General features: G+C 38.0%; 2 protein-coding genes across 3 annotated transcripts; both read right to left on the bottom strand.

Moving 5' to 3' along the window:
• Positions 1-2,322: 2,322 nt before the first annotated feature.
• On the bottom strand, positions 2,323-16,474 carry LOC118277380 (G patch domain-containing protein 1 homolog). Of its 2 annotated transcripts, XM_035596148.2 has the most exons (10): positions 16,250-16,474; positions 9,591-9,781; positions 8,967-9,105; positions 8,232-8,413; positions 7,414-7,650; positions 6,879-7,037; positions 5,942-6,089; positions 5,029-5,422; positions 4,041-4,247; positions 2,323-3,469 (listed from the first exon to the last, which is right to left on the bottom strand). In XM_035596148.2, the coding sequence occupies exons 1-10, from the start codon at positions 16,317-16,319 to the stop codon at positions 2,572-2,574; spliced, it is 2,625 nt and encodes an 874-aa protein (XP_035452041.2). In that variant the 5' UTR covers positions 16,320-16,474; the 3' UTR covers positions 2,323-2,571. The 2 variants fall into 2 exon arrangements, with proteins under 2 accessions (XP_035452041.2, XP_050552283.1); XM_050696326.1 differs by lacking the exons at positions 9,591-9,781; positions 16,250-16,474 and adding an exon at positions 9,964-9,977.
• Positions 16,475-17,009: 535 nt separating this feature from the next.
• LOC118277524 (divergent protein kinase domain 2A) lies at positions 17,010-19,228 on the bottom strand. Its single transcript, XM_035596356.2, has 3 exons — positions 18,457-19,228; positions 18,108-18,289; positions 17,010-17,803 (listed from the first exon to the last, which is right to left on the bottom strand). The coding sequence occupies exons 1-3, from the start codon at positions 19,063-19,065 to the stop codon at positions 17,365-17,367; spliced, it is 1,230 nt and encodes a 409-aa protein (XP_035452249.2). The 5' UTR covers positions 19,066-19,228; the 3' UTR covers positions 17,010-17,364.
• Between the last annotated feature and the right edge of the window lie 126 nt (positions 19,229-19,354).

Here is a 19,354-nt window from a genome sequence, read left to right as displayed (position 1 = left end):
TTGTACCTATAACAGGTATGTATAGGTATGTATTTGCCGACACATTTCTATAATAAACTGGGTGTCTATCTACTCATCTATATCCGCAAATATTTTAAATATTATTTAAATAAAAGATAAACTGAACTGTCGTTAGTTTTTTAAACAGGAGTCGAGACAATGCTACCTTTTCTACATAATCAGGGCCGTTTCTACTGTATCAAGTGTTAAGTATTAAACATTATATACCTGCGTATATTGTATTATAGAGACTCAGGAGCTGGTCTGTAGACTCGTTGCCCTCTTATAGGTCCTGATGGTGAACACTCCCTAGCCTAAACCCATTATGTAGGACGTAAGTCTGTGCCTTCGTCATTAAAAAAAAACAAAATCTTAATGCTTCTCCCCGTTGAATTGGTTCCGAACTTGACTGACAAAAGGGTTCAATATTCAGTACCTATGGGTTATTTGTTTAGTTTTTTGTTTCAGTAAGTAGGTGTCCAAAATTCTCATTAAGTACATAGATAAGGAGATTCAAATGGCGCCCGATGTATGGCAATACATAAGTTCACTGCTCACCCATGGGCATAGGAATGGAGTTTATAAAATAACTGTTGCAACATGGCTTGCTTTCCTAATTTATGATAGGTCAATTTTTTTTTTTGAGTTACATATTGTGTTTTTAACTGCACTAGGCAATGCCATCTCCTAGAGAAATAGTCCTTTGATAATTAATAAAAAATTAATAAACATAACTGGCGAAAAGTAGGTGTTACATTTTACATGTGCTACCCTTTTTTTGAGCGGGGAAAATCGTCCAATGACTTTTCCCGCCGTGTGTGAGGCGGGAGGGAGTGTCAGATTCTTACTGAATAAAAACCATCCCGTTCCTACTCCTGCTTTGAACCGTACATGTGCACCCTGCCTACCCCTCTGAGGAAAAAAATGGTCATTACATGGAAATTATGACACCAAAAGCATTTTTTATTAGACAATAATAATTTGTTGGCACATCGGTTGCTATGGCAACGATAGCGTACTTAGAACTACTTGTTGCGATGCATATTTCATTAATATTACACGTATTGGGTATTGGCAGAATACCAAAGTGACTGTATATAATATAATGAGGTATTGTGTTGATACATAAGTATAATTTTAGTACCTCTGTTAGCGTTATATGGTAGGTATATGAATCTATGAGTATTAATACTGAACTATACATCACACACCAAAAGCCTGTAACAGTCCTAGTCCACTCCTGGATAAGGGTGCTTTTCTACAGAGATGTACTATGTAGCTATGCTACGAAGATGTAATAGCTAAGCTGTGAAATTATGTGACTGTTTCCACCGATACTAAGCTATGTAGCTGTGCGAGGAATATGCACAGCTCGAGTATGCGTTGTATCGATAGCAGGTAAGTCATCCATAGCATACATCTATGGCACGCATCCATAGCAAGCATGTTTTCATACAAAAATCATAGCTTAGCTGAGTCCGTTTCCACCAGTGCTAAGCTCTGTGTACCAATGAATATGATTGGTGGAAGCGAAACGCATCCACAGCAACGTAACGTAGCACATCTCTGGTGGAAAAACGGGTGCTTTATTTTGCAAAAAGTTTAACATTTTCTTTACAAAACAGGTGATTAGCTCGGTACATAATATTACAGGTAGGTGAGGTTATTTTTGTACACGCAAAGGTGTGAAATGCTTCTTAAAATAAATTGGCAAGCTATTGTAGCGTTTCGACGATGCGGCGTTGGTTTATAATTAGTTCACATCGATATTGACAGATCTTTCTTTGAGAAGAAGTTAGTAAAAGGTGCCTAGTTTCTGCAATAGCAATCGTAATTATAAGTGATTAAAGTTTTAATTCGATTGCCAATATTTTCCAATCAAGGTGTACCAGATGCTCGGCTTCTATTAGTTGTAGCGTAATATTTTATTTTATAAGTAAGTTATAAGCCTTCCTCAATAAATGGATTATCCAATACAAAGATATTTTTATAAGTTTAACAGTAGTTCCTGAGATTAACGCGTTGACAAACTCTTCAGCTTTTTATATTAGTATTTAGAAAGTTATTATAGAAGATGTGCATATTACGCAAAATGGAAAATGGATTTCAAAAGCATTTTCAAACGTGGCAATGCGGCCAGTCTTTTGGGAACGTTCCCCAGTGACAGTGATGCGGACGAGTACTTCGACGCCTAAAGGTGAGAATTTCTTTTTATTTTAATTTTTTAAAAGCAGTGACCAATTTATGTGTTCAAAGATTTCAAAGGCAGTAAGGTCAATTTTCTCTTCTGTTTTAAAATCCATTTGTAAATAAAACAAAATATTGTTACTTACACATTTGTTTAATTCACTAGAAAATGCATCAGAATGATTTAGCTTTAGACTTTAGACGAACGTTGGTATGTGGTGAATAAGTGGGTGTTTCTTCAAAAACCTTTACCTTTTATTCAACAAATCATTATCCTCCCGCTTTATTAAGCATCGTGGTAGCTTAATATCATCCGTGCTTCCATTTGTTTTTGAAGAATCATCCATGTTTAATGCATCTATTTCCTTAACTACTACTTACTACTTATCTATCCTTCTTTTTACTTTTAGACTTTTTCTTATGTTTAGATTTATGTTTTTTAGATTTTTTTTTCTTCTGTTTTTTATTCTTTACTTCTTTGATGTCGACCCAGGAATCCTCGCTTGACGAGGAATCTACATCTATAGTTTCTTTCAAACTATCTTTTTGGACTTCAGATTCTAGTCTTTTCTGTAGATTTTCTGGAATCTTCGGTCCGTACATGGCTTCATTGGCTTCATCATTTTTCTCTTCAGGTGGGTTACCAACACTTTTATTAAATTTATGAATGCTTTCATTCTTTTTAGTGGGTTCTTCAGCAACTTTTTCCGGTTCTTTCCGTCTCCAAGAGTTGATTTCATCGAAGTCTATATTCGCGAAAATGCCTCGGGGAGGCGATGTATTCCTCTCAACATTTTTGGGCACATCTATGAAGTCTGTCCCATCGTTAACTTTACTCTTTTCACTGTCTTCCTCATCTTCGGTGTCGCTTAGAAAAATGGACTTGTAGAGGTCCATTCTATCGAATTTCTGAATAGTATCCGTCACTGCAGCCCCTTCCTTTTTGGTATTTTCTGATTCTTTCAAGAATAGTTCTGCTACAGTCATTCTTTTGGCGAAACCTGTTACAGTTTCTTTTGTTATCGAAGCACTTGTAGTAGGTTTAGCGTTAGTGTCAGTACTTTGGACTATAGGGTCATTATTTTGAGGTACTTGAGTACTACTCTGTGGTGTTTCGGTAGCTTTTTTATCAGTTTTCGGTAGAATGCTAGTTGTTAGTGATTTGGAACCGCTGAACTTGTTCTGTTCGGCTGCGAAGCTGTCCTTGTCGTGGACTGAAGACTCCAAGTATGAGAATATTGAGTAAGAGACTTTTGGTCGATCTTCTTTTTTCTCTTGTTGCCTGTAAACGATAGACGAACTATATAAATTCCATGTATTTTAAATTCCAGATGACTTTGCAAACGGATCTTGTCTTTCTTAAATGACTTCACAAACCTCCCGAAACCGCAGCAACTCCTGTAAGCCAGGATCTACACAGTAGATACAACCATGAAAGCACCGGAACACTGAAGTCCGGCGCGTCTCAGCATGTCTTGGATCCGGCAACGAAACAAATCAGAAGATATTATTAGAGAAAGAAAGAGTGTTTAGTGTGGGAGAGCCATGCTTCGGCACGAATGGGCCGGCTCGACCGGGGTGATACCACGGCCTCACCGAAAACCGACGTGAAACAACGCTTGCATTGTGTTTCGTTGTATAAGTGAGGTTACCGGAGGCCCAATTACCCCCTTCTCAATCTTCTCCATCCCCGATTCCCCCACAACCCTTAAATTCCTAAACCCCAAAAGGCCGGCAACGCACTTGTAACGCCTCTGGTGTTTCAAGTGTCCCTGGGCGGCGGCGATTGCTTACCATCAGGTGATACGTCTGCTCGTATCCCAGCGTATTCCATAAAAAAAGAGAAGACTTACCTAGCACCCCCAATTTCAGGTACATTAAACCGTTTACTGACAAGCGGGTCTGGTCTCCAAGTGACAGTCTGTCGAGTCATAACTCCATACATGCCTTTCTGGGCAGCCTCTATTTGTTCCTTGGTGGCTAAACCATAGGTATTGGTGCTTTTAGCGACGGCCGTTAAAGGGTTAACCGCATCATCTGGCTCGGAAGCGTGGGTGAAACTGTAAATAATGAAGAATCTTTATATATATAATTCTTCTGTAAGTGTGTATGTCACTGAACTTCTCTTAAACGACTGGACCGATTTTGATGAAATTTTGTGTGTGTGTTCAAGGGGATCTGAGAATGGTTTAGATTCACAATTTTGTCCGCTGGACAATGTATTTTTAATTAATTTTTAATTTATTAGTAGTTGTTGATTTTGGAATGTTTTACATTGGATCCGACAAATTTTCAAATTAAAGACGTGTAGACAGGACAACGTCTGTCGGGTCCGCTAGTATTAAATAAATTTCTGCAACGCATCTGTGACTCCTCTGGTATTGTGGGTATGCATGAGCGGTTCGGAGCTGCGGACTATCTAGCAGGTTCACCGCAGCTCCTGCTCAAAAAGCAGGAATAGGAATGAGGTGGTTTTTAGTCAGTAAGAGTCTGATACTCCCTCTCGCCTCGCCCGAGGCGGGAGAAATCACAAAATGATACTCCCACTTAAAAAAAAAAAGCAAGGGCGGTGGTGATTGCTTATCATTAGGCGATTCTTCTCCTCCTTTGTTGCTTTTCTTTATACAATAATGTAGAGACTAATGATAGGACTATAGAATATAATAACTGATTGCCGATTATCAGACAAGTAAGGTTCGATACCAAGTTTTTGCAGGAGTATGGCAATAAGCTCACCTGTCTTAACACGTACAACATAACTGCGAAGAAGTGGGCGTTACATTGTATTCTGTTTAAATAAAAAGTAATTAAATATTTGTAAGTATAAAAATAAAAACTCACCGATCCCCCATAACGCCACTCAAAGGCTTATACAACTTAGCAGCCTGTTCAAACTCAACCAGCTCCCTCTCTCTTTCCCACTCCTGTAGTTTATCCATATCTCCATCTCTTTCTAACACTCCTTTATTTTCTAAATATTTCTCATATCGTTTCTGTTTTTCCGGATTTCCTATGAAAGGCTTGAATACTTTTGTGATTTCTTTTCCTGAGTCTTTAATAGGTATGTAGTCTAATTCAGTCTTTTCTACTGTTGAAACGAAATTGATGGTCTTTCCAAGTACTGTGGTTAGGTCTTTTTGGTCTTTTACTGGAGTTTCTGGTGGGGGTGGGGGTAACGGTGTTTCTCCTAACAATTCGCCTCTTGCTCTCGCTGATAATTCGTGGCGACCTAGACCTGTAATGAAAATATTATATTTTTGTTAATAATAAAGATTTTAACAATTGGTAGGTAATTCTGTAACTTTTAGATCGAAAGATTGAAGTGAACTTGATCACGGTCCGCCATGTCATTGGTAGTGAGAATAATCTCGACCAATGACGGGCGAGAAAGCGATCAAGCTCACACAGCCCTGGAGGCTTCTGCCAGCAAGTTTGACTATGTTCCTGAGATATAAAAAATAGCCTCTGTTATCTCTCTCTGTGCCAGGTTTTAATAAACACTATTCAGCAGGTGTGCGTGACTTGTTTAGGTTTTAGTTTACTGACCAATGAACCGTTGTTTTACGTGCGTGAGGGGGTAAACTACAATAATGCTATAATGACGCTTACGACCTCTATATGGAAATATGCACTTTCCATATAAAGTCAATTTCGCATTTTTTGCAGATGTGCCAATATATTATTACTATGTGAGCGATATATGGTTACAAACTTTCACATTTACAACATTACTAGAATAGGATATCTTTCTCACCTTGGTCCCTAGGTTGTTGCGTCGTGGGTTCGAACCTGGAGCGCCTGGCTCCGGCCGCCGCCGGGACATAGTCGCGAGGTAGCGCGGGTGGTGGGTATGTAGGCACTGAGGGCAACGGCTTGGTAGACTTCACGAATCCTTCTAGAACCTAGAAAAAATATACAAAAATATGTTTATTATGAGTTTTTATCCGCAGATCCGAGATGCGGCCTACGATGGAGCACGTCTGTCCATAAGCAACCCGCGATCCACGATTTTACCTCACCTACCTTTTAAACCCGTTTGCCAAACTTGGGGATTATGGCAAAAACGTATTATTATGTAGACGGAACTCAGGACTCACATAACATATGTATTTACTTTAAAGGAGACAGTGCGCTCTGAGTTTATTTAAGCGTTTCATCTCAGAATAGTCATGAAAGCAATGCTGGCCTAATCTAGAAAACTCTTCTAGCTTCTGCCTAAATATTCTAAACCATAATTCACCCCTGTTCTAAATTTCATCCCAATACCTTCAGCCGTGTTGACGTAATTGTGTAACAAACATACAGACATTTTCCCATTAATATTAGTAAGATAACTATATCAGTGAGGACTGTACGGTTGGTGCGGTGGCTGGTCAACCGGCTGCCGTGCAAAATGTAGCGTGTTAGATTCCCGCACGGAGCAACTCTTTGTGTGATCCACAAATTGTTATTTCGGGCCTGGGTGTCATGTGTATGTGAACTTGTATGTTTGTAAACGCACCCACAATACAGGAGAAAGTCCTAGGGTGGGGCAACATTGGGCTCCGGAGCAGGTCTATTATAGGACCCGTTGCCTCTAAATCCTACACTCCCTAGTCTTTTATCCCCAGAAAGCTAGGCGCCTTTTGAAGGTTTCCCCAGTTAAAAAAAAAGGGTGGGGCAACATTTGTAAAAAAGAAACATTCTCTTACATTACGATTCTTCTGGTTATCTTTTTTCGGTGTATTCTTCTTGGTTTGTACAGGGCCGTCTAGAGAGAAGTCATAGTGTGACATATCTTCTTTCGCATATATATCTTCATCGTCCGCTTCGAACGCGCCCACACCGAACGCTTGGCCGCGTATGGATACCTGGAAATTAATTAAATATATATATGCAACTTCACGCCTCTTATTCCCGAAGGGATAGGTAGAGGTGCACATAATGCCGCTATACAATGCACAACAACATTTCACCTTTTGTGTTATAAGTCCCATGTAATAGGGGGATAGAGGGTGAACCTATTGTCATATACCGGGCACAATTCCAATCTCCGTGCTACCACTGAGAAATTGTCGAAAAACCGAAAAAAGCCCAGTGATACTTTGCTCGACACAGGAGACCCCTTGTCCGGCAGTCACTCTTGCGCCCACTCGACCAACGAGGCAGTCAGTCAGGAGGAGCAGGCAGGAGAAATTAATTAAAATGGTTTAAAAATTTCAATAAATTGTTTTTTTATATTCTCACCCTTTTCCCTTTATCCTTCATGAGCAAATGACTCTTAGAAGACCCTGGTTCACTTCCATACTCGCCAATTAAGTTGCCAAGTACGGAATGCCTGCTCAGACCAGAGTAGCCGAGTCCAAAGCGATCGTTCTTACGCTGTAGGATATAAGGTTCATAATCGTCTGGCGCGAATAGCGTGTCGAAGTCCACTTCAGAATCTGAGCTTTCGGATTCTTCCATGCTTTGGTCTTCTTGGGCCTGCAACAGAGAGTAATTGTTTTAATATGTGTATGTGTGGGTGACAGCAAAACAAAATAGCACCGCTTCTCTACCAGCGGGCATCGTTAGAGCCAACTGACGATGACGACTGAAATGAATAACCGACATCAATCAAAAATCTTTGGAAAAAAATCGATTGTTGACATTAGTTGTATTGAGTTTAAGTAAAAAATGAAATGGCAGCAGTGCTCTTTGATAAATCAGAACCTTTTGAACTGTCAAGCTGATTGGATACCTATTCTTAAAAAGGAGACATTTTTAATGACGTATTCTTGCATTCAATTCACCGGGGAATTACAAACTATCGTTTTCTTTTTCTTCTCCTATAATAATATCTTCTGATTTATTTTGTTGCGGGATCCAAGAGAGTTTATTCATGGCCCTAAGACGCGCCGAACTTCAGTGTTCCGGTGTTTTCAAGGTTGTATCTATTGTAAATCCTGGCTTAACAAGAGTTGCAACTGTTTTGGGAGGTTGCGGCGGGCATGTCCCATTTAAAAAATGACGTACTTATTCTTCCAAAAAAGGACATCGTGGGTTATATTACACACAACACATACCTGTCTCAACTCCGGCGGCATATAACACCCATAGACCTTGTGTTGTTCTTTAGACTTCTTCTTGTCTCTGCTGCTGAGTCGCTCGCCCATACCCTGGCCCTCCCTCCAGCCCATGGCGCGGAGCATGCGCACCGCGGCCGTCTCGTGGACCGGCCGTAGTAACTGATGGAGAACTGGTTCTCCTATAATTAAGGTATTGTATGGGGTTAGTTGTGTATACGCAACACACAAATACATGGACAACCGATCAATATACTGTAGTAGCGTAAGCTCATAAATATGTAACCGCAAAGCGCGCGGGATACACTCGTTACATGTACATCACAGTGACAATACAATATTGGTACAGTGACCATTGATTTGATTTATCTCCAAGTACCTACACATAACCTAAAGTATAGCCATAGCAATGCTTCGGCTCGAATGGGCCAGCTCGACCGGAGCGATACCACGGCCTCACAGAAAACTGACATGAAACAACGCTTGCGTTGTGTTTCGTTGTGTGAGTGAGGTTACCGTTGGCCCAATTACCCCCTTTTCCAATCCCCGATTCCGGAACAACCCTTAAATTCCAGAGCTCCAAAAGCCGGCAACGCACTTGTAACGCCTCTGGTGTTTCAAGTGTCCATGGGCGGCGGCGATTGCTTACCATCAGGTAATATGTCTGCTCGATTACCGGCATGTCTCATAAAAAAAAAAAATATTATCTCATTATATAAGTAAACTTGGTCTTACCCGGTATAGGACCATCATGGTACTGGGTACGATGTTGCCGCTTCTGCCCAGAGAACTCCCTCTGTGTTTGCACCTGTCGCGGCGCTATGCCAAACTCGCCGCGATCCTCCTCGTCCATGAAGTCTTCTGGACGTTGGTTCTGTGGAGAAATATTTATTTATCACATCACAAGTTTCCTTTGCCATTACAGATATACTTAAATCTAATGCCACAAAGTAACTTATTATTTAAACTTTTCCTAACTATAACTTACATGCTACATAGTACGTGCTAAAGGTAACAAATGAGAAAGAAATAAAATTATTCTGCAATTTACACTTGGGAGAGGTATAATTCCGTACGAAAGGGCCTGTTCGACCAGAGTGATACTATGGCCTCATAAGGAACCGGCGTGAAACAACCGAGGTTTTTTTATGGAATAGGAGGCAAACGAGCAAACGAGTCACCTGATGGTAAGCGATTAGGAAATAGGTGATTGAAAGCCCAGTCTTCTCCCATCCTTACGAGCGATAACACTCAGCTCTGGTGTTGAGGATGTCAATGGACGGCGCTGGTTGCTTACCATCAGGTAATAATATACGGTAAGGGTAATTTGCCTGAATCCTTTCCAAAAAAAATACTCACAGAAAACGCAGCCTTTTCCGACCGAGAGCTCTTAAAGTTGCTAGGTTTCCATCCTTCCTGGGATCCGACGGTGTTACCGAATCCTGCTGAGAAGCCCCCAGTGAAGGCACCGTGGAACCTTCGCCTGCCATGCTCGTCCACCGCGTACTGGTCTGGAGCCTGCTGGAACTTTCGCTTCGTAGGCACTTCATCTGATTGGTTATAAAGGAATAGAATATATTATATCCAACCCGCCTGCCAAGCTTGGTATAGAAAACCCCTCTTACTGCCGCACTCAGATTCATTTAATGATTACTTAAACTTGCATAGTTTAAGTAATCATTAAATTTAGTAACGATTTTGTATCGAAAACAATTCCTAAGGACTGAGTTACAGAAAACGCAGCCTTTTCCGTAAATGACTCTGAGAGTGGCAGTTAGAGCGGGGACACACGATGCGTTGCCGCGTCGGAGCGACACCGCTCAGTTGTTTTGCGTCACAAGGAAACTTTCATTAACAGACTGTCCAACGCTGCTACGGCGCCGCTGCGACATAACAACGTTACGGCGCCGCACCGCTCGTGTGCCCACTGACATGGTAAAATCTTTGCAGAGCGGCGCCGCAACGCATCGTGTGCGTCCGCTCTTACGTAGAGTAGGCTCGTAATCCAGTAGTGGATTGTTGATTATATAGAACAGAATTGTAAGATTTGATGACAAAAAAAAACATGGACAATTTGACGGTAGATACCAAACTATGCGTCTTTGTAACTGCTATTTACTTTTTTTAATGCCAATTGATGCAGGATTTTGAACAAGCTATAAATATGGAATTTATTCTTGTAAGGCAGAAGTCTGACCACAGACTTAATAAGTATAGGGGAAAATCTGACTCAATTAGACTGGCTGACTGACATATCTTGTCGTAAAAAGCTAGCAAAATGACTGTAATATCGAAAAGGCCAATATAATAATGGCATAGTAAAGTCACATTAGGAATTAAAATTATAACTGTCAAAAAATCGACCAGATACAAAATAACTTATATTACTCAAGCTCTACTTGTAACTAGAGTAGGCTGCACGTCACCACGTCTGCGCACGGTGCTCATGAGGAAGCGTCCCTCTGGGACTCGAAACTTCGAAACTAGTAGAGATTTTCTTAATATATATTATTAGTTAAAATATCAACACCTTTGAAGAATGATAGGTATGTTTGTTCTATAGACTACACTAGTCTATCTTTAGTAATTTCTGCACTTCCCATAGGACAACAGTTTAAGTTAAGCTCACAAACTCTCCAAATAGGATAATAAAATAAGAACAACACATTTTTTAAGTAAAAACCTTTATTAATACTTAAATGCTGACTGGGTAACTATTGAGAATAGGTAAGAACGATTTAAACTCACTTTTTAAAGCTAATAAACAAAAAAGAAACAAAAATTTTCAACAAAACAAGACCTCTATCAGAGATTCTGGGTACTTAACTACTTACATGCCAATAAAAAACAAAAAAAAAACAATCATTCGCATCATAATTTTTTTTCAAGTCGGTAAAAAATCATGTTTAAATCACATATTCAAAAAGATCTTACACCCGTACAAAATCAGTTATTAAATTATAATAAAACTTAACATAAAACCTACTTTAAAAATGAACATAATTTTATTGGTCTGGCAATACAGAATATAGGGACGTATAGACTACAGACATGTTATGGCTTATAGCGAGGAGGTATCCAACTTTAAGTTGCATAAGTAAAATAATAGTTCAACAATGAAAGCTCGCATTAAATTTTTGGCGTTCATTTTAAGATTAACTCTTACTGTCGCACTCAGAGACATTTAATGATTACTTAAACTATTCCTTACTAACGATTTTGTATCGAAAACATTTGGTAAGGACCAATCTTTAACTTAACCTAGGTCAAGTAACCATTAGTTGAGTCTAAGTGCGGCGTTTAAAGTCCTATGCTGGCGATTTACTTAAGTTAACATACAATTTTTTAAACGGTTTTATTTAGCTAGAATTGTGCATGAGGTGCAAGAGAGACGGAGCTATACAACATACATAGCTCCGTCCCTCTTGCACTGATCAAATATCGACCATTCTGACAAAATTGTAATAGCAGACTAAGGCTCCTGTTTGTTTGTTTGGGTCAAATTTAGTAATTGGAATTTAAACCCCTTCTTGACGTCCGATCGATCTGATATTTGGTACACACTCTTAATTTTGATGACAATACAATGTAAGCCAATTAAAACTGTTTAACATAAAAAAATATATTTATGTATTAATTGTTTTACTTTACCTCTAGTACATAAAAAAGTCAAAGACTTATTACTCTACAAATCCAGAGCCGCAGACGACCTAGGGTTACTGGAACTCCAGTTTAAAGCAGAAGTAGAGGAACAGGGTGGTATTTAGTGAGTATGTCTGACACTTTCTATCGTCTCGCCCAAGGCGAAAAAATGGCGCTTAAAATGACACAGTAATTTAAAATATCTTAATAGAGATACATTATCTTATAAACTACAACTAGTTACCACTTTTAAAGGAGTATTTTATAATTTTTGAACAATATTTTTCAATGAACCACATTTAAAAAATAAAAGGTACATAAAGTCATAATATACCATGAGTGTAAAAAACACTTTTCTGAAAACTGCATCAAAATTATCGATTCAACCAACTGCGAGATAATTGCGGACAAACACACATACATGCAGGTAAAACTGAGAACCTCCTTTTTCGTAGTCGGTTAAAAAGGATTGAACTCATTAAGGTAAAACTGAGAACCTCCTTTTTCGTAGTCGGTTAAAAAGGATAATATTGAACTGTTTATAAGGTTCTGTTTCACCTCCTGTATTTAAGTTTCTGTTATTTTAAACGATTGATAATATAATTTGACGAATTGTGTCAAAATATAAAGCAACGTCACTCCTTTTATCCCCGAAGGGGTAGGCAGAGGTGCACATTACGGCACGTAATGCCAATAACTGCGAAAATTTAATCAGTTCTGGTGAAAAATGCCCTGAATCGTCCTAATACTGTAATTAGAACATAGCTACCATAATAAAGTAAAATACCTATAATTATATTTTTCCTTAATACAAAATTGTTTCGTAAGATTGCTTTGCGCAAAAACTAAGTGCTTGTTACATTTTGCTGTCATACAATATTTTTTTACGTCAAATATACACACATACACATATTTTGCGCATCGAGCACTTTTACAGTAATACTTTTTAAAACAATATAGCTTCGCATTCAAAATGATTAGCTATTTACAATACAAGTAAAAAAATAAAGATTGATTTTGCACAGAAACAGTAACAATTGATTGGCTACTGAACCGATCAATGGTTTCAGAAGATGTGGTTTGTTTAAAAACTATAAACATAATATACGCCCGAATACTAAAACGCTACTCAATTTTAAGTTGTACTTAAATATCTTGCTATCTCTGTCATTTTATAAAGAATTAATAGTGACAGAACTACATTTGAGAGCATCTTAAAATTGAGTATTCAGGCATTAGTATAATAAATTACTACTGTCTCTGTACTGAGTCAATTTTTATTTTCTTACCTGCATAGTAAATAGCTGTGCTGACTGTACATGGCTTAATTAATACGGCACCCACTCGGATGAGGCATACGTCGCATCGAGATTGGGAGTCTCGGTCTTTGGGCGATATGTGGATGCTGCGTTCATCTTCATACGTCTGTTATGGCGATTGCGGGCCTTCTTTGAAGGTTTAGTTGCAACTTCTTCTGGCGGAGCAGATTCAGGCGTCCTCGGCTCCTCATACCCAGAAACCGATGATGCACGTGTTTCGTCATACTCTTTCACAAATTTTATCGGTGATATATTTCTTTTCGACTTTTTATCGAATTTGAATTTGAAAAAAGGCTTTCTACCTTTAGGCCAAAAAGTGAGCTTATCTATTCCTAAATTGACTTTAAAATCGACAAGTTTTAGAGCTTCGTACGATGCGTTGTCAACTGAAAGATGTACAATGTCTCCTTCATTTACTTTTAATATTTTGAACACCTTCCAATGTTCTGTGTGGAGGCCAGGGTTTTGGACACGGAGCAGTTCCAACGCCATCGGAATAGAGACGCCCTCTTTGCTCGGTATTAATATTGACAAGACAATAGACTTCGGGAATGCGTTGTTGGACATTAGAGATAGACTCGCTTGAGGCCACGGCTTAAGTTTCGCCACAACGTCCTCAAGCCATTTTCGCGTCTGTTGATCTTCGCAAATCATGAGGATCCAGCCTAATTTGTACGCACTTCCTAAGAACTTGGGTCCTTTGCCTTGCTGGCCAATCTTCACAATCTCTTTATTGATGGCTTGATGTACCATGCTCATTTGTTTCTTGGTCATCGGCGTCACATTCTGAATGCCAACACGAATTGATTGGGAATCGTCTTGATTGTCCGTTTTAATCGGTTTGTGTGATGTGACTGGTCTATTATTGGAATTATCACTGTCGTCGATGTGAGTATCACTGCCAACTGGGGTGTGTGGTTCAAAAGACATCTCCCTGGAGCATCTTGTATCAAAATCATCGTCATCGGAATCTACAGCAATCACCTGTGGTGTATTTAGTGGTACCGAGACTGAACGACAGTCTGAATTCGCACTACCACGATAAGAATAATTCTCCCGAGGGGGACTTGGTGACCGAATTTGGTTATTATAATAGTTTTCACCGTAAGCACGCCTTTTATTGTTCATTTCTTCTCGAAGATCTATCTGAGGTCGTTCTCCCAATCGCTCATGAACCCCTGTGTAGTTTAAAGAAGGATTTTCAGGGTCATAAAGTTGGTGATATTGGTATCTTTCGTTGCTGTCTTCAAAGGAGCGTTTGGTTCCTCTTGACCCACTCTGGACTGGCATGTTGTATGCCTGTGTCCGTGAGTTTCTTCCATTGGAATAGACGGGACTGTGTTCTATATCCATTGGATATTCTCGATCGCTCGGAGTCCTCCTATTGTAATTTGTGTCTATACGGACATCTCTTCCCATTTTACGAGGTGGCTGGGAAGCATTACTAATAGTTTCTACGTCATCGATATGACGCTTCCGCGAGCTCTGGTGATGAGTTCTCGCTTGGGACGTACCGGCTGTGTCCCAATAATTTTGCTGGGAACTATCTCTGTGCGTATCTCTATAATGTGTGTTGAATTCGTTAGATCTGTAATTTGATGCATACTCGTTGGGAGGAGTTCTCGGTCTATTTGGTTCAGTTTGCCAATTTGTGTACACATCTCTTGTGTTCCATCTGTCTCCATGTTCTTCTACCCTTTCACGGTCACTGCGGACCATGTCTCTAGATCCTTGAACCTGGGGCTGGTTCTGAACAAGTCGATAGTTCTGTGATTTTTTAGCTTTCGATTTTTTCTTTTTTTTCTTTTTGACTTCGGGTGGTGCAACCTCCCGCAATGCTGGTACCACATGCTCATATTTTCTGAATCGGTCCAAGCCAGGAATTTGTGCACATAAATCTTTCCAAGGCAATCGACATAAGGTTAAGGCTCTTTCGGGTGCAATATTGGCTTTACGAAGTCTAATATACTTCTTTTTGGCAGAGCTTCCAAAGGACGAAGTAGTGTTTGACGGCATGCTTCCGGTGTAATCTGGGAGTCAAAAAAATTCTTGAGTTGATCAGCTGTTTTTTCTGTGTTGTTACACATTAATATATGAAGGTTTTTAAATCAAATCTTTTTTTAATTTTATTAATCATTAAACATTTAAGTCTCTATGGACCACGAAAAGTTCAAAAATTCATGTTTATACCGAAGTATACTTTTCAATAATTAAATCTTTACTTTTTAATTAAATATAGTTGTTGGAAGTTATATGTTAACAAAAGATTTTTTTACCGATGCCTAACAACATTTTAAAAGAGATTTAATATAGTTTAAAGAAACTTATATTAAAAATATTACAAATGGCTACATCATATAAACATGCCATGGAACATCAAGCTCTTTCAAATAGCAATAAGTAAATTATTTGTTATTTTTTGAAATCAGTTAAATAATTATAGCCATTATAAAGGACAGGATACATTTGGCTACATGGACCAGGGTGAAAGTTGGTACAGGTTCTGCTCTGAAATAGCACATAGGCTACATTTTATTCCAAGGGAACATGTGCACATTCCATGGAATTGGTAGCAGTCTACTCCCGTTCCAAATTTCATCTTGATCTCTTCAGCTGTTTAGAGGTGATATCTTATTAGGTTGTAATATATAGTAGGATAATCGATTTAATAATCGGTTATAATGTAACTATGATTATAAATGAAAATCATAATAAATAATACCAAATATTTGATATAACATAGATATCAACAAAATGTAAAATATAACCTATAAAGCTCCGACGTAACAAGGATTACCTAGCCGATGGAGTGTATACACAGTAGATGAGTAAATTATTTATCGAATTACACACTAGAATGGAGTAAAACCACTTATATTGAGGATTTCAAAAGGCACATTTTCAGACCCGTCACGCACGCATACGAAATCATTATTTAGAATAATTACTATTAAAACCTCGTGCTTTTGTAACATTATTTATATATTTACAAGACAAATGATAAAAAATTTATGTGTTTTTCACATAAAGTTAGAAATTAAAGGTAAATAAACTTACCTTCTTCGATAGGTTCTAGAGCTGTTCCGTAGCGTACAAAGTTATCGTTGTCATCGTCTGAATCACTCATTTCTTATAAAAAGTAACCTACTTAATTAATTTGCTGACAATGATGGTATTTCAAAATTTATAGTTCATGCAATTTATTATTTTATACCTTGCATAAACACATTTCTTACGTTTTCTTTCATTCCAATCTGACAATTCTGACAATCTTTGTGTTAACGAATCGAATTGTCAATTGTCAAATAATTTTAGTGTTGCTATTGCTATTGAGTTAACAATTTATTATTGATTTTATAAAAATCTAACCGGTGTTTAGAAAACAATATTTCCTTGCGGTTTTACTTGCCTGCTCGGTCTATTGATCGCAGATTGATGTTTTATAGCCTGAAGATTTCTTTAATAAGTTTGATTATTTGAAAAAAGATATTGAGTTCAAGCCAGTTGTTCCGGAGATTAGCGCGATTGATCGTACACAACTCTTCAGCTTTAGTAAAGTACAAATAAATATACTACGGGGTACAATCCTATATAGCTTTTAAAACAATAATTTGAATTGGTTTATACTTCATGAGTCAAATAATATTCTCTAAATTGAAAAATAAAATAAGAAAAATCTCGCAAGATTTTCGAGTTTTGAATAAAATACAGATAATTATGTTGGGATGGCAATAAAACAATTTATATTATCATAATACTTTATGTATAAATAAAATTATTTATTAAATAATTTAAAAATATAATTCACAACCAATTCAATTGTTGTAGAAACAAATAAATCTTGGTGGTATATCACAGATTTCATATAACAATATACCTAAACAAATACATGGGATTTTAATAAAGGGCTATAATAATTGGAGTAAAGCTATTTCAAACATTAAACAATTAAATATTTGTATTTATCATGGATAAAGCTCTTAGAGTCCTGCAAAGGTAAATGACATCACAAACTTAGATTAAATAAATGCCTTAAAATATTGCAAGCAAAAATAATACTATGCCATGAGCACAATTTTTCGAGTATTACTTTCAAAATTACACCTACCGAACATTAGAATAATTATGGATTTAAAAAGGGCACATTAGCGCCATTGTCCTAAATTAATTTATCACCTAATAACTGCACTATAGCCTACGATGTTCTCATCTGTGAGCATATCACCGAGAACATGCTGCAAATTAGTAATAGTTCTAAATCTGTCTTCACCATCGAGGCACTCTTTCAGCAATCTCTCCAAATGAGGTTTTGAGGTCCGAACCTCTTCAGGTATGGGGCTCAGGTAAGGGTCTTCGTCACCGGCCAGAATGTAACAGGCCGCCCAAATATTATGGTCACTTAGATGATGTTTGCACATATTGTCTATGGAGAATGAGAATCCCGCGCCCATGCCTTCTCTGGTGTAGCGTTGATACCAATTCGGTAAGTCTGGTTTTGGTGAAATGTGCTTGTCCAGAATAACCATGTCCTCGAGATCTACGAAGGTAATGTCGTCCTTTTCGTTTGCCACTATGTTGTCCACTGACCAATCCATGAGGTAGAACCGGAATCTGTAAAGGAGAATATTTTATTTATTTAAAATATGGAAGTTATTACTCAATTACCTCTGCCTAATGTTTTGGGGAATTGAAATAAAGGTATGAAGTACATGATAATTATGTGTCTAAATTATATTTTGGTGTTTACTGTGTTTTCAAACCAATATTGTAAAGAAACAATATTGTACACACTCTCGAGGCATAATTTGCACATCTTCAACAAATTGCATTAAACTAGTTGCAAGAAGAAGCCTTACAATTACAATAATAACAATGTACACAGTTTATATCTAGTTTTATCCAATACTTTACCAACCTATCATGTTTAAAAGTAAAGTCCATAGCAGCATCCAGGATTTTCTTAGCAAACTTCAGCTTTCTGTACCAGGACACATGAGTTAATGACGAAAGAGGTTCACCCTCATAGGCTACCACCTCCACACGACCACAAACACCTGCATATGCTGGTACTGGCCATCCACTAGATTTCTGCAACACCTGAAAAAAAAACAATTTTGTTTTTGAACTATTTAATAGAAGATGCGAGTTATTGAAAAATAGACTTTATGCACTTGTAACACAATAGGTTTTAGGTTGTTAAATTGTTAGAGAACTTTATTAATGAGGAACTTAGACAGTGTTATTAAAAAATAGACTTTATGTACCTGTAATACAATAGGTTCTGGGTTAATACTCAGCATGGTCCAGATGTTGACCATATCAACTTGCTCCTTTTTGCTGCTAAGCACTGGTATTATGAAGTCATACAGACTATGTGCATATGGGCACATTACAAGCCCCTTCCTAGGCCTAGGATCTGGCACTGACAAGTTATACTCCACAAGTTTGATCAATTTATCATCAATATTTGAGGCATTCAGCAAATGTATGGGCTTACAATTTCTTTTCAGGTTGAAGGTTTTACACAGATTGTTGTCAAAAGTCCGTAGCTCTGAATTATGAGCCAGTTTCTTCAATATAACCCTCCTATTCGACTTGGTGTAGCCGTAATAAATATTTTTCGTGTTAAACATGCTCGACCATCTGTGAGTTTCCATGATAATTTGGTTGGAGTACAGTTCTGGGCACACAGACACTCCGTAGCATGCTGGGCAGCGACCCAAGTCCGTCAGTTGCATCACTCGAGGAGCCTTCAGATCGCCAAACAGAAGAACCGACACATAAAAAGAAATGGTAAAGGCGATCACCATCAAAGAGGCTCTTTTGAAAAATCGTCGGCGCAGCAGCATTTTTTCGTAAATTTTATCATTCATGGTTGTTGGATGAATTGTTAAGAAATAATTGAACTTCAAATTTATAACATTTTCGATATTTCTCCGTAATTATTGCCCTATTTCCTCAAAATTTATTTATTTTTGTTTAAAATGTTCAAAACATCAAATCAAATAATCACCGACTGTCAAAACCTGTCATTCATAGTTTTTTTTACGATTCAGCGAAACTGAAATTTGTTCAGAAACTGAAAAAATATGTAAAGTGCAATATGATTGCATTTGTTGCGGTAAACTAATAGTAATGGAATACAAACCGTTAGATAATTGA

The sequence above is a fragment of the Spodoptera frugiperda genome, chromosome 10 (genome assembly GCF_023101765.2).
Source record: "Spodoptera frugiperda isolate SF20-4 chromosome 10, AGI-APGP_CSIRO_Sfru_2.0, whole genome shotgun sequence".
In the NCBI taxonomy this organism is placed as follows: Eukaryota; Metazoa; Arthropoda; class Insecta; order Lepidoptera; family Noctuidae; genus Spodoptera; species Spodoptera frugiperda.
This window is presented reverse-complemented; position numbering and strand designations above follow the sequence as displayed.

What these genes read in the sequence shown, in the direction of transcription:
- LOC118277380 (XM_035596148.2), bottom strand. Translation starts at nt 16,319, where the DNA reads ATGAGTGATTCAGACGATGACAACGATAACTTTGTACGCTACGGAACA. An exon ending in TCTAGAACCTATCGAAGAAG is followed by an intron (nt 9,782 to 16,249) that starts GTAAGTTTATTT and finishes ATAACCAATCAG; the next exon opens with ATGAAGTGCCTACGAAGCGA. An exon ending in GCAACAACCTAGGGACCAAG is followed by an intron (nt 5,423 to 5,941) that starts GTGAGAAAGATA and finishes TTTTCATTACAG; the next exon opens with GTCTAGGTCGCCACGAATTA.
- LOC118277524 (XM_035596356.2), bottom strand. Translation starts at nt 19,065, where the DNA reads ATGAATGATAAAATTTACGAAAAAATGCTGCTGCGCCGACGATTTTTC. An exon ending in CAGAACCTATTGTATTACAG is followed by an intron (nt 18,290 to 18,456) that starts GTACATAAAGTC and finishes TTTTTTTTTCAG; the next exon opens with GTGTTGCAGAAATCTAGTGG. An exon ending in TTTACTTTTAAACATGATAG is followed by an intron (nt 17,804 to 18,107) that starts GTTGGTAAAGTA and finishes TCTCCTTTACAG; the next exon opens with ATTCCGGTTCTACCTCATGG.